The 13781-nt window shown below is 38.2% G+C and overlaps 1 protein-coding gene across 6 annotated transcripts in view; it reads left to right on the forward strand.

The window, feature by feature from the left end:
* LOC128862087 (FH1/FH2 domain-containing protein 3) overlaps nucleotides 1-13781 on the forward strand; it is a 228145-nt gene that overhangs the window by 40141 nt on the left and 174223 nt on the right. Inside the window, exon 1 of one of the 6 annotated variants that reach the window (XM_054100504.1) lies at nucleotides 9314-11085. The exons of the other annotated variants lie outside the window; for them this stretch is intronic. Coding sequence (XP_053956479.1) covers nucleotides 11062-11085 — 24 coding nt within the window. The 5' untranslated portion in view covers nucleotides 9314-11061. Of the gene's footprint in view, nucleotides 1-9313; nucleotides 11086-13781 lie in introns of those variants that run through there. 6 annotated transcript variants of the gene reach the window in all.

Here is a 13781-nt window from a genome sequence, read left to right on the forward strand (position 1 = left end):
CTGCCTCGGATTGTGAAAAATTTAAGTTTGATGTACTTTTTAAGAATTTAAAAAGTTATAAAAGAGGGTAAACAATTTTTTTCCAAGTTGACGCCATTTTGTGAATTTCTCTTTTTTTTCTTTGATTTGGCGTAATCTGAAAAATTTTTTTATTTTGTTTTTTTTAGATCACTACAAGGGTTGGAATCATGTCTACCATGGAGCACAGTTTTTATGTAACCCCCACTCCACCGGCCTGTAAATCCCCGATATTAATAAAAACCATAAAAAATGGACAGTAAAAATGTTTTTCAGTTTTTTTATCTCAGTTTTAAAAATACCTAAAATTAAGGCGTCTAGACCAGAATACCCCTTTCATAAGTGTAGCAACTTAGCTGCGATCTGAAAAATGCAAGCAGTGCACAAGCAACCCTTTTTTTGTCCCGCGAGATGGTGTAAGGCGGCGCCCGTTAGAACCAGATCCACTAGTCAATTTACAATATAACTTTGTAAGCGGTAAAAGGTAGTTTCTTGGAGTTACAGTTGAGGAAATGGTTGAGAGGAGGAATAATGTGTTTAGCAGATTTAGTTGTAGAATTTTACAGTTTTTTTTTGCCTTAAATATAAGCAACTACTTAATTTCTCCTCTCTTTTTCCATACCTTTCTTGTCTACACTAACCTGCCCTAACTTTTCTTGTTTGTTTTGTTTATTTTGACACTCGATTCTTAGTTCTTTTACACATCTCTGGTACATTTACACCACTGCAGAGTTATGAAAAGTTTCCACGGCAAACTGCGAAATCTTTTTGGTTTTCTGGTCTCTGCGTTGTGAGTGTGAAATAAAATGCCGGCAATTCGGCAGGATTTTGGTTCATCCCAAAAGCTATTTATCTTCAATATCTTTGCTATTTCTAGCTTCCTTCGAAGATAACTGATAGAAAGGAAGATATAGGCTTTAGTACTTAGATTTGTTCCATTCTAGTACTTTGTGTGCCGTGCGCCGACACTCGTATAATTGTATGGAACTCTAAATTGAGTATATTGCCCTTGAATTGCTTTGGCCTTCTTGAGGCTAACAAACCGGTGGGTATTACATTTGAGTCAATATTTGCAATATGGCAAATAAAATCATCACAAAGTTGTGTCGCGCGGATCATCTTCCAAAATTTAATTATTTCAATTTAACTGTAAATTCAACTGTTAATGTATGTATGTATAATTGAAATTAAAATGAAAACTAAAATTAAAATTGTATTTTAAATAAACCTAGAGATAAATATAGGAATTGTCAGACACACAAACAAAGACACAGACACAAATAAGATTTGCAAATAAGAGAGGGAATTTTAATGAAAACCAAATTCTATAGAATTAAAATAATAGTATTTTTTAGCCCCTCCAAAAAATTGGATTTGTCAAACTCTCCAAAAGACGCCTCTGTCTCGGCGATGACTTCCTCGTTTGAACTAAAATTTTTCCCGCAAAAAAGTCGTATAGAGCCGGATCGGGTGAATACGGGATGTGGCGGCAATTCATGCAGTTTGGCGGCGACAACTTCGGATAAATATGTTGGAGCGTTATCGTGGTGAAGCAGCACCTTTTTTTCGCAAAATGCGGCCGTATCTCCTTGAATTTTTTTTTGAAAGCGGACCAATAACTCACTGCAGTATTGTCCAGTGATTGTTCATCCTTTTTCTAAAAAATTTATGAGGATGACGCCGTTTGCATCCCAAAAAATCGGCGCCATGACCTTTTCGGCCGATGGGACTGTCTTCCCCTTCTTTGGAGCAGATCCACCCACGTTTAAATTCGTTGAACCAATAACTAACTATGGTCATCGACAGCGAAGCGTCCCCACAAACTGCATTTAACTTTGCTTTTATCTCCTCTCATTTTTTTGGCATCCAAAAACAAAAAGCGAATTACCGAACGGCACAGCTATTTTTGCATCTTAGCGAAAATCACGAAATACGTCTAATGGAATAGCTGCCAAATACAAACTAATCTATCAATCAGTCTGAAATTTGTTTTGCCATCGTTTGATAGATGGCAGTACATGCTGCTAATACCAACTTCCTTCAGGAACGCCCTTTGTCATCAAACACGGGTACTTATTGAACCGCCCTTGTAGACAGTCCGAAGACGGTTTGAATATTAGGCTCTACGTCAGTTACTCTTCACATGCAGCTCGTCAAAAGTGGCATACACTTTAACCTTCCCACCACCTCAGTTAGGCCTGCTCGCCCTCTCCCACCATACTTGTTTCACGTCCCCCTTCAGGAGTCTGTTTCCTGATTTAGTATTGTTTATTTAGCTACTATTGACCTCAAAGACGGATTTTGTACTCACTTATGAAGGCTTTAAGCATGTTGCACTTTGCTGAGAGTTGACACAATCTTTTTCGTGCATATTTTGAAGTCATCATGATGACGACTAGGTTCTCTGGTCTTTTCGGATCTTGCGTGGCGTCTGCTCGTCACAAATCATGGACGTACAAAAAACACAGGCCTCTTCCTCTTCATGACATACTGAACATAAAGGCGACTCACGTAGCTTCAAGCAGCGTAGATACTTGACATTTCCTGACTGATCAGGTGCCTTGCATCTTCCTCTTAATTACATACAGGAGCGGCAGCTGTTTTGCAATTGGTTTTATTAGTTCTTTGCTTTTCGATGATTTACAGAGTTTCGTTAAAATTTTTGTAATTTTGAATAATTCAGATACTGGGAGCGTAACTGGGTAAATTTTAATAAATTATTTATTTATTTATTTTGTAATTTAAATTATTTCTCAATCAAAATTCAAATTAGTTCATACTGTAACAAAAACTATATAAAAGAAAGTTTCGAAATTAGCATAAAATTTGTAAAAATTCGGTAAATTTTCATCAAAATTTCACACTTTTTACTCAAAATTTTTAGAAAAATTCCGGGTATGCAGTTTTATAAATCATTTAATTTTTGTATAATAAAAATGCATGTTTTAAGTGGTTCAAAAATTGCATTAGGATAGGTTAGGTTAGACCTGGCTTATCCTGTAGATCGCGCATAGACCAGAAATTGATCCAAACTGAGAGAGTTTAAGAACTTTATATTTAGTCTTTAATACACAGTGTTGACAATTTAAGTAGGCTGCTAATTGTTTATCTGCCACACTTTCTAAGATTGAAAACGATACGAAATCTAAACAGTTTAATTGTGCTTTCCTAAGTGCAGGGCAGTGGCAGAAGAGGTGTTCCAGAGTTCCTCTTGCATTGTCTTCGTAAAATATTGCGCATGTATCGTTCAGCTCTGACTTCAGTTTACCATAAGACAGTGTCCCGTCAGTATCCCCACTACAAGTTTACACTCTTTCCTGGAAAGAGATAAAATATATTTTGTAGACCTGACATGTTGCCTGCGGGACCTGCGAGACCTGGTTCTTTCCCATCTTGAGTTCACTTCTTGAATCATTGTTGCATCTATTTTATTATTATTGATTGGCTGTTTGTGCACTGCGACCTGAAGAGACCTATTGTGCAGCCATGTAGCCTACTCTAACAGTTTTAGGCTGTTAATAAATCCTAAAACTACTGAAGGCTGAATTTCTACCAAGAGGTTTTGATCTAGAGCCTCATTTCCCAGGTAGTTTAGTCTGCGTCGTGCCACTGCTGGGCAATCGCATAGAATATGTTCAGCTCTTTCTTGTGCCTCTTTGCAGAGTCTACAGGAATCGTTTTCTAACGCTCCTATCTTCTTCATGTAATAATTAAATTTACAATGCCCTATTAGCAGTTCAGTGTAAAGTTTTAAGTCATTTCTACTTAGGTTAAGGATTGCCTCGGCCTTTATCCGTTCTGGATCTATGAGTCTTTTCGATTGCCGTATGCTCGATTGGGCTCTCCAGTAGTCGATTAGGCCTCGTTGTTCCTGCTCACGTAGAAAGGCATTTTTGAAGCTGTTATTTACCCCGAAGAAAGGTTCACGACCTATGAAGGGTCGCTAAAGTGTCCGCAATTTCATTCCCTTCGTGCCCCTCATATTCCGGAACCCACATCAAGGTAACAGAGTTTCTTAATGCTAGGATGTTGAGGTTTTTAAAACATTCCCAGACCAACCTTGTTTGGAATGAGAAGCTATCCAGCTATTTTAGAGCTGCTTGACTGTCAGAGAGAATGTTAATATTGGCAACGCGCGTGCCTCTCCGTAGACATCCTCGGACACACAACTCTAAGGCGTGGACCTTCGCCAGGAAAATGGAAGTGATTTTTCCTATTGCAATAGCTTTTTTGAAATGCGGTCCAACAATTCCAGCCCCGGCATGCTGCATTTATATACATTAATTGATTGCAGAGAGGTGGGTGTCTATCACCAGTGCTAGCTTTGTACAGGACGACTTTCGCCTGCTTACTCTTGTATATCCACTTTCTCGTTTCCTCTAACTCCCTTGAGTCCTGAAACCTTGATGGCTTCTTTCTCAGTTCATCCATCCTGCTCAGCTCCTCTATCATGTTCCATTTATTTTTGAAAATTTTTTCTGTTGACGGTGTTGAGAGTTTTCTTCCATATAAAGGAAGTAAGGAGTAGGCGTTAGATGGAGAAAACTCACAACAGCGCGACCAAAAAAGTTCTCAAAATCAGTGTGAGTTTTGTTTGTATTTCTAAAACAAACAAAAAATGCGCTCACTCGTCCTTCTTACACAATTTCCGGTCTTCAGATTTTATTTTGCCGAAAGTAGCACAAATCTATTTAAAACAGCAGCGTCCACGTTACAGCCTTATACATCGTCACCAATCACTGTCTTCATCATCTCTGCATTCCACGCAGCGAGAATCAGAAGTGACGTTGCACTTTCATAAAAAAACAAAAAAGAAAAAAAGCTTACACAAATAAAAAAGTGTCATAAATTAGGAAATCAGCTCAACCAAGCGACCAACCACTGCTGAAAAGACGCCAAAGTGTTTCGATTATTTCACATAGGCGTCGCTAGCGATTGAGAGCGTGACATCACAAGTCGTGGTAATGACGGTGGCGGTGGCAGCGAAAAAAGAGTAGTAGTACCGCTGAGTGAGTGAGTGAGTGAGTGGGTGGTTTGGCGTAGGGGTGGTGAAATTTGCATAACTTTAGCGAACACTTCCCGCAAAACAGACAATTAGAGCTGTTCGAAGTAGCGGAATTGCAACAATTCAAATGGAAGCCACACGAATGCCAATAAAAAATACTTTTCCCACACGCCCATACAATACTGCATATTCGCGCACACGAGTTCCAATAATAATAACAACAACCACATTGCAGAGTCTATTAAAAAAATGCAACAAGGTATGCGATTCGGCGGCAAAGCGCTCTGCTCGGCTGCACCACTCAAGCAGTGGCATAAATTCTCAAACATTTTCAGGCCAATGTGGATGTGTGCGAGTGTGTACAGCTATTCAACGAACATTTATACATACACACGCACACCTGTTGCCTAGCCCAGCTCATGTGGGCGCTCACAGTAGCACAACTCGTCTGTTTATGAAAGTGAAGCTGATCGCTCTCTGCAATGTTTTAACGAATTATTCTTTTTTATTTTGAGAAGCGAGATAATAAAAATAAATTTATTTAGCTGCAAGAAAAACAAATAATTTCGAGTGAGAAATTGTCTTCCAGTGGGTTAATAAATGGGAATCGTTGGAGCAGTTTCTCTCAGGAATGAGAAAAAGGGACCGCGTATGAATTGACTTCAGTTGGTTCAGCTTCTGGTTGGAATCGACTAAGCAATGAATGTATGCCGCAAATTAATCAATAGTAATATGATTTAAATTCGCGTGCGTATATATGAAGAAATTCCTACTAAAAAAAAGTATTAAATAATTCATGTTACTTTCTCTTATCTCTTTTAAGTACATAAATTGTGAAGTTGCTTTTTCTTTTCTATAAATGTCAAATACGCGCAATTTCATCGATTTTGAAGAAAGTTGGTGAATAAGAGTTAGCTAAATTCAAGGCACCCCCATGCATTTCCACAACACCCAAGCTTCATCACCATAGCATCTCAGATCAGGGTGAACGATTACTTTCGTTTTCTTTTGTCATCAGATATGCCCATAGTTCATATGTCTTCGCCTTTGTCATCTCTCCATCGTTTTCTCGACCGACCTCTTTTTCTATCGCTTTGTGGATTTGTTTCGAATATCTGTTTTACAGTTCTATCTATCTTCTATACCATCGAATTCTTTATGTTTTAAGGTATCTGATAACATTTGGACCTCTGATAAGTGTGTCTAAGTCGTCATTGTGCGAATGCGGTAGGTATCACCTTCAAGCCGTACAGAGCAAAATATCTTTCTGAGAATATTTCTTTCGAAACAAATTAATTGATTGACTTCATTTGACTTCAGCAATCAGACTTTGCAACCGTAAGTGAGTGTAGGTCTTATGACGGTTTTATATTTTCGGAGTCTCAGGTTTCTGGCCTTGTATGGCAATTGATGTATCTCTCGCGCACCCAGCATAACTCCGAGATACTTAAACTCATTAACAACACCCATTTCTTGTAGATAATTTTCTGTTTTAAGAACCGAAAATAAATGATCAAATTATGTATTTATTCAATAAAGTAAAATATAATACAAAAATATTGAAAAATTAAAAGTTGATCCCAGCACATTCCATTCATGATGCAAAAACATGTACAAGCCGTTAGCCTACGCTTCAGGCTCTTACCAAAACGGATTCTGCGCATCTGGTGACCTAGAACATCTTCCAACGCAAATTTTTGGCACCAGCACAAGCAGCTACCCATCCAATCTGAGATAAAATTTAGAAAGCGGAAATTGACCGCGCATACCTTACGAAAGAACGCAACTGAAGTCTCCAGGCAGGCGCTATAAGGAAGCCGCAAGATAGTAGACGGCGAGGTCGGACTAGGTGCACATGGAAAATATGGAGAAGACCTCCTTTTCAAGTGCATCGATGAGTGCTACAGGAACGCCATTTTAGGAAATTAAAGTCACTGCAAAGAACTGTACGCGACGGAATCGTTTTGTGAAGGCCTTTTGATCCATTCGGAATAAAAGGAATTGACGAGGATGATATGAACAGATGTCTATTGCTTACATTAAAAATAAATACTGCGAAATGTCATCAAAACCCGAGTTAAATTCTTAGAGTAATGTGCTTTTCTTCAGACTTTTCTCCCTTAGTGGGTTTTCCTTACTGGTCTGAAAGAAAGACTATAAAATAAGAATACGCGACAGAAAGGATTTCCAGACCAGAGTCATATCGGATGATAGTAGTCACCATATTTATACTGACGTTTCAAAGATAGCCACTGGCACTGGAGCGTGAGTGTGCTTATTATCCCTAAATTGTCCCAGACCGGTGTAGTGTCTTTCAAGCTAGTCAAAGCAGCAAAGACGATAAGACTAATGGCCTTACCTCCAGCAAACCTTACCATTTTTGTTGAAAGACAAGCAGCGATCAAGGCACTGGCCTCAGCACACAACAATCCAAGATGTGTTAAACAATGCAGGAGGTCGCTCTCGCTCAACAACACAGCACCACACTTTGTTTGGTCCCCGGCCACTCTGGAGTGGAGCGGAATGAAACAGCGCATGAGTGTGCAAGGAAAGGCTCTCAACTAGACCTTCAGCGAGTGGTAGAAAATATTAGCAATCCTGTACACTGCGATTGACTTAAGCGTAAATAATCGCGGAAACTAATAAAAGGTGGTCGCTGATTACTGCAGGCAAAGTGCTCTGGCCAAAACTGAATCTTAAGAGGACAAAATGTCTGCTTGGATTCAACAGATTAACTACCAGCGTCCACACAGCTGTTATAACGAAGCACTGCACTTTTGGCATCCTTGCTAGTAAAATGGGTGTACCTCACAATGACTTATGCGGGAGTTGTGGAGATGTAGAAGAAAGGAGACGAAGTTAGAGGAAGGCAATCAAATGTAGGTATCACAATGGGTCTTAGGATCATCGAGAGACTTGTCTTAGACAGGCAACCCGACTAATCTAAGCTAGCAACTCGGCTTGCGATATTCTACTGTTAAGGCAAAGTATTTTATTCCAAAGCCTAGTTGCGCTCTTTCCAGTAGATATAGAGATTAGAGAGTGTACATTTTCAACCCTATTCACTCCCGCTTAATGAAGTTTGCCACACAAAAAATAAGTCAATAAAAAAATGCTTCTTGTTTTAATTTTTAGTATTAATAGTAAAAATCTAATAAATTTTATTAAGACAGGGTGATGGTAAAATTTTCGAGGTCTTATAATCAAAAAACAGTGCTCAAATTGATTGCGTCATATTTATTTCGTGCAGTTCGAAAATTAATTTTATTATTTTTTAGCACATTTTGGCTTACAGACAGTCCACTTTTGTAGGTTTATGCTGCTTGTATGGAACTAAGAGTGAATAGCTGCAAAATCCTGTGTAAATTGGAGCATCCTGTGCGTAGCTATTTGCATTCATGTGCATGTACATATTTTGGGAATTTATGTTTTTTGATGCATAAAAGATTCCATAGATTTGTTAAAGCAAGATATTATCCGAAAGGTTAGTTTTCTAACCTTTTTTACTGCACGCAGATCCGTAAAAGCTTATTAATTTATTTTAAAAATGTTTATTTATGAAAAAAAATCATTTGCATGCAGTCAGTTTCAACTGAGTTTCAAGGAGTTTCTAAGCAAAAAGTAAATTATATTTTTCAAGGAGTCCAGCTGTTCCATATTTCACTTTAATGTGAAGGCTGAAAGCAGTTAACGCTTCACCCAAGTTAAATTTAAAATTTATTGTACAAATAAATATAATAAAAAAACTCTAATGTGAATTTTTAAAATCTAGCCAGGAGGTGTTGTTCTCTTCCGCCCACCCACAGGTTCTGCAACGAATATCTCACCTCCAATTCGCTCCCATGCGAATTACTCTCAAATAAAAAATTCATATTTTCTCATAAACGCGCACGGCTGCCGCGCTCTAAACCATCTTCACTATTGAACATTTTTGCTGAGCACTGCACGGCGGAGCGTTCGCTACTCGCCTGTGCGCAACTGAGAGTGAGCATTCGGTAGGCAGGCATAGAGTAGCCTGACCCGCTCGCAACTCACCGCAATCATTTGCCCATAGGAAATTTGAATATCTGACGCAGAGGGAAACACTTTTCTCAGCGCCAATGTTTATATTATTTTCCACTGCTTAAAGCTTTATCGTATCTCATCGATTCTAATCGTATTAAATAGCAAAATGAAGCAGCCGACGCCGACGCTTCGCAGTTGCCGCTATGCGCGAGTGTAAATTGCCTGCAACGCTGCACGGCGCAGTGGCTATTAGTGGCGAGTCAGTAGTCGGAAGCTGATTTCGGTTTTAGTCGTTTGACAACGCGCCCTGCAAGTGAAACGTACGCGCAGCAGCCACCACAGCGGCAACATACAAAGTAATACGCGCGACACTTTTCCACATTTTCCCATTTCCACTGAATTCTAAGAAAATGTGGAAAAAAACTTGAAGCAGAAACTCAGAGTCGGAATATTTTCTTCGGTTGGTGATTTTTAAAAATACATTGGAACACGCGAGTGGCGTGAAGTGGTGGCTGTGCAAAATCAAAAAAAAAGCAAGGAAAAACACAGGGGAAAGGGCAACAATGTGAATTCTATGGGTAGTTTAAATAAATACTGCAGCTGCACAAATATAAATGACGTGACAAGTTAGACTGCATACGCGTGCCCGCCTGCCTCTGCATCTGCTGTTCGCTCGCATCCACACCGCCGCGTCGCTCCACTTTCGCGCTGCCTTCGCACTATACTATATTTATATTTGTTGTATTTTGGGGTATTTTTGCCGGCTCGTGCGTGCCGCTGTGCGCCAATATACGAATGAGTTTTTAATTTGTTAAGCTGTTGCGCCAGGATTGCTAAGGAATCGACCGGCGCGGCAAAGGGAATTATATTTATGTGTGCAACGTATTACAAAAACAAAAGGAACCACACGGATTTGAGCAAGTGGTGTAAATCGATGCTTAAGTGCGCGTGTGCGTGTGTGTACGTTTGTGTGAGTGCATGCAATTTCGATAAAAACTATGCGAATGTAAGGCCTGTACGCGTGCACTGGATTTGTGCAAGTGCAATGCACTGACTGCCTCGCCGCAGGCAAGCGGCACAAGCAACACTTGCAAATTGCAATTCGAAAAGAATTTATTGCCAAACGAGACTGTACAGTACAATTATTGTAGACCCTTAAGTGCATTTCGATTAATTTAAATGCGCCGGTATGCAAAACAAAAAAAAAAAAATTGAAAACAAAAATAAAAAATGAAATGCAACCATTAAAGAAATGCCAACAAAAAGTGATCCTTAACAGGCGTGAGCGACCGAACGAGTACTGCTGAGTGGTGACAGTGACATTCCACCAGATACTCGACAATCATCGATTGGGGCGCACACAAGTGATTGAACGGCAGTTGCCCAGCCCGAACGCGAGCGCCAATGCACAGAGCTGCAATAAAAAGTGTAATTGATAATTGATTGAAGTGTGGCAGCTAGCGTGACACTCGTGCAATGCAGTGAAATTGTAGAAAACAAAAAAAAAGTCCCCAAAAAACATTAAAAAAAACCACAAGTTACAAAACAACAAAGAAAAGTGAGATAATAAAGCAAGATTTAGTAAACAAATTAACATTTTTTATCACGCCAATTGGCGAAGTTCTGTTCAAACTATTATGCAGAAATTTTGCTTTCCAACGTCGCTCACACGCCAATGAATATTTCAATGAGCATTTCAATGAAAATAGCTGCAGCGGCGCGTTAAGTTAAATAAGCAAACAATAACTGCCAACTTAAAAAATTCCTAAAATGCACAAAAAAAATATATTTAAAAAAATTTGCAAACTCGCGCACCGCCAACAAATCCCACCACGTTTGTGAATTAAGCAGGAGTGCGCAGCGTAAATTGAGAAAGAAACGAGTATACGCAGCAAAGGAAGTGAATAAGAAATAAGTCGATTGAGTGTAGAAAGGAAATAAAAAACCAATTCACTGTGAAAGAAAATAATTGCAGCGGGTGTGAAAAGTCTTTTGCAGAGTTCACGGCTGGCCTTTGTGCCAAATACGAAATTATGTCTTCCTATCGCAGTAGTTATGTAAGTAAAGTGAATTATCTGAAAGAAAGTACATAAGCACACAAGCAAAAGCACACTTAAATACTTAAGTATGCACGCAAAAGTATTTTAAAGTGTTTTTCTGGATGTATTTTTTGTTGGCGTCTAACGGCTGTTTTGTTGTTTTGAATTGTCAGTTGGTTGAGTGCAGGTATTTGGAACGCTGTTTTGCTGACGTTAATTTTTCTGGGACGAAGATGTGATTAGACGTCATTCCTGCTCAGCTGTGGCTAAAAATAAAATTACTCTCCATTTAAAGCTGTTTTGGAAGAAAATTTAAACTTTTTTAGATGCACAAGTGATCTTCTAGTATAATAGCTGTGAAGAATTACGATATTTCCATGTGAGTAATAACAAGCAGCTTTCAGTTTATCACTACCAGTAAATTGAGAAGCTAAGGGTGTTAAGAATAGGGCGTATGTACTTGTATTTACTGGTAATGAGATCTTTAATTAACAGAATGTATAAATTGAGGCAGTGTAATGCTTGAAGGATCATCAAGTAATCTGCAAAGTGTATTCCAAAATAAATGGAAAATGTTTTCTATGAAATGAGAATAAACAACTTTTTTGATTTTATTTAAAATTAGCAAACATTCTTCTGCGCCGATAAAGCAAAATTATTATTATTAGCGCATTGAGGGTACTATTTTTATAAAGGGATATAAATTTACAGGTTTTTGGGTTAAGATTTTAGAGGTTAAAGGAAATTTAAGTTAAGATAGGTTGACCTGGCTGGCTGACCTGTTGGTCCTTAGTGGTGCCAGATGGTGTAGAACCATTCATGATATTTATTTTTTATAGAATACCGTATTTCGGCAATCGTTAAACTTGAATTGTGAATGACTCGCTGGAGGACTTCGGTCGACATCGCATAAATATCCTTAGTAAGGTTGGCTTCCAAAGCCTTAATCGAAGCTGGTTTATCCATATAGCATTTATACTGCACATATCCTACAAGTAAAAGTCCAAAGGTGTGATATCAGATGATCTTGGTGGTCATTCCACTGGTCCGAGACCAGAGATGAACTGCTCACCGAAACCGGGACGCAGTAAATCCACTGTTTCAAGTGCTATATGGCAAGTAGCGCTATTGTTGTTGTTGGAACCACTTGTTGTGGAGATCACGGTCTTCAATGAATACTGAAAAATTATATATTTAGTTTGACAGTAGTCGCGCATGATCTCTCTTTATTATTATTATTATTGTAGAGTTACTCCATCTCGGTAGAGTTCGCAACTCCCGGAGATAACATGTGTCCCGGATATCGATATCAAGGGGCAATGCTCTGTTGTTTTGTGTTACGATGTAGTAATGTTGTAAGAATGTAAAATTTTAATAGATCTGGTTTAGAAAGGACCTTACTATATTACAAGTTTTCAGTATAACAGCTTTTTGTATTTGTGCGTGTGATTTTTCGTTTATATTTATTGATTTTTGGTTTTGTATGAAAGTGTTGTGTAGTATTCCTGTTGCTGAAACAATAATTGGGACTATTTTCACTTCATTTTGTTTCCCTATGTTTTTGATTTCTTGCGCAAGCTCTATGTATTTTTAAATTTTTTCTGTATATTTGCTGTGTATATTAACGTCATTAGGGACACTTATTTCAATTAACTGTGTGGTTTTGTCTTTCTTATCTATTATTGTTATATCTGGTCTATTGCATATTATTGTCTTATTAGTGTATATGGTTCTGTCCCAGTATAGTTTAAAGTCTTCGTTTTCTAGTATGGTTTCAGGTGTATATTCATAATATGGTGCTGTGTCATTGGTTAAGTTGAGAAATGTGGCTCTTTCCTTGTGGATGATTTTGGCTACTGTATTGTGTCTTTGTGTGTATTTTGACCCAGCGAGCATTGGGCATCCTGCTGTTATGTGGTCTATAGTTTCTGTGTATATGTTACATTTAAGGCATCTGTCGGATGTGATGGTTGAATCTTTTATTATGTATTTTCTGTAGTTTCTTGTGGCTATCATTTGGTCCTGTATTCCAATGATGAATCCTTCTGTTTCTGCTTGTAGATTAATATTATTATTATTTTTATTATTATTACAATATTTTTATTTGTATTATTATTATTAGGCTAATTAGCGCGCCTTTGACGGAAACACGCAGCATAGTTACTTGTTTCAATATTCAACCACGACTCTTACAGGCAATTGGTAGTCTCCGAAATGTGGATAAAATGCAATACTTGCCATTGCGTTTGTTAAGATATTTTGCCTGAAAGCCACAAAATACCTGTCGGAGAATGGAAAATCACAAATATATACTTATAGATATAGATATCCTATTTGTGGCGTGCGTCTTTGATGCCATGGTTTTAATCCGATTCTGAATGACAAATGGTTTTTTATGAGGAGCTCTTTCATGGCGGAAATACACTAGGAATTTGGAACTCAGGCACTTCCGAATGGTAATTACGGCTCAGCGCATTCGGCTGCGGCGGCCGCCAATCCCAAATATTAACTGCATACAAAAAATGTTGATTGTTCCACGTACCGTTTTCTACGGATATTCAATCAGTAAAAAATTTCAATGCATTTCTCTAAATATAAAATTTCTATTTTATTTACGGATATATATTTTCACACGCATATACTCGTAAGCAAGGTCCGTAATAATTATGAGTTTTTATCAAATAAACTGATATTTAATCAATATTTTGAGACTT

Source organism: Anastrepha ludens, chromosome 4 (assembly GCF_028408465.1).
Source record: "Anastrepha ludens isolate Willacy chromosome 4, idAnaLude1.1, whole genome shotgun sequence".
NCBI classification, from domain to species: Eukaryota; Metazoa; Arthropoda; class Insecta; order Diptera; family Tephritidae; genus Anastrepha; species Anastrepha ludens.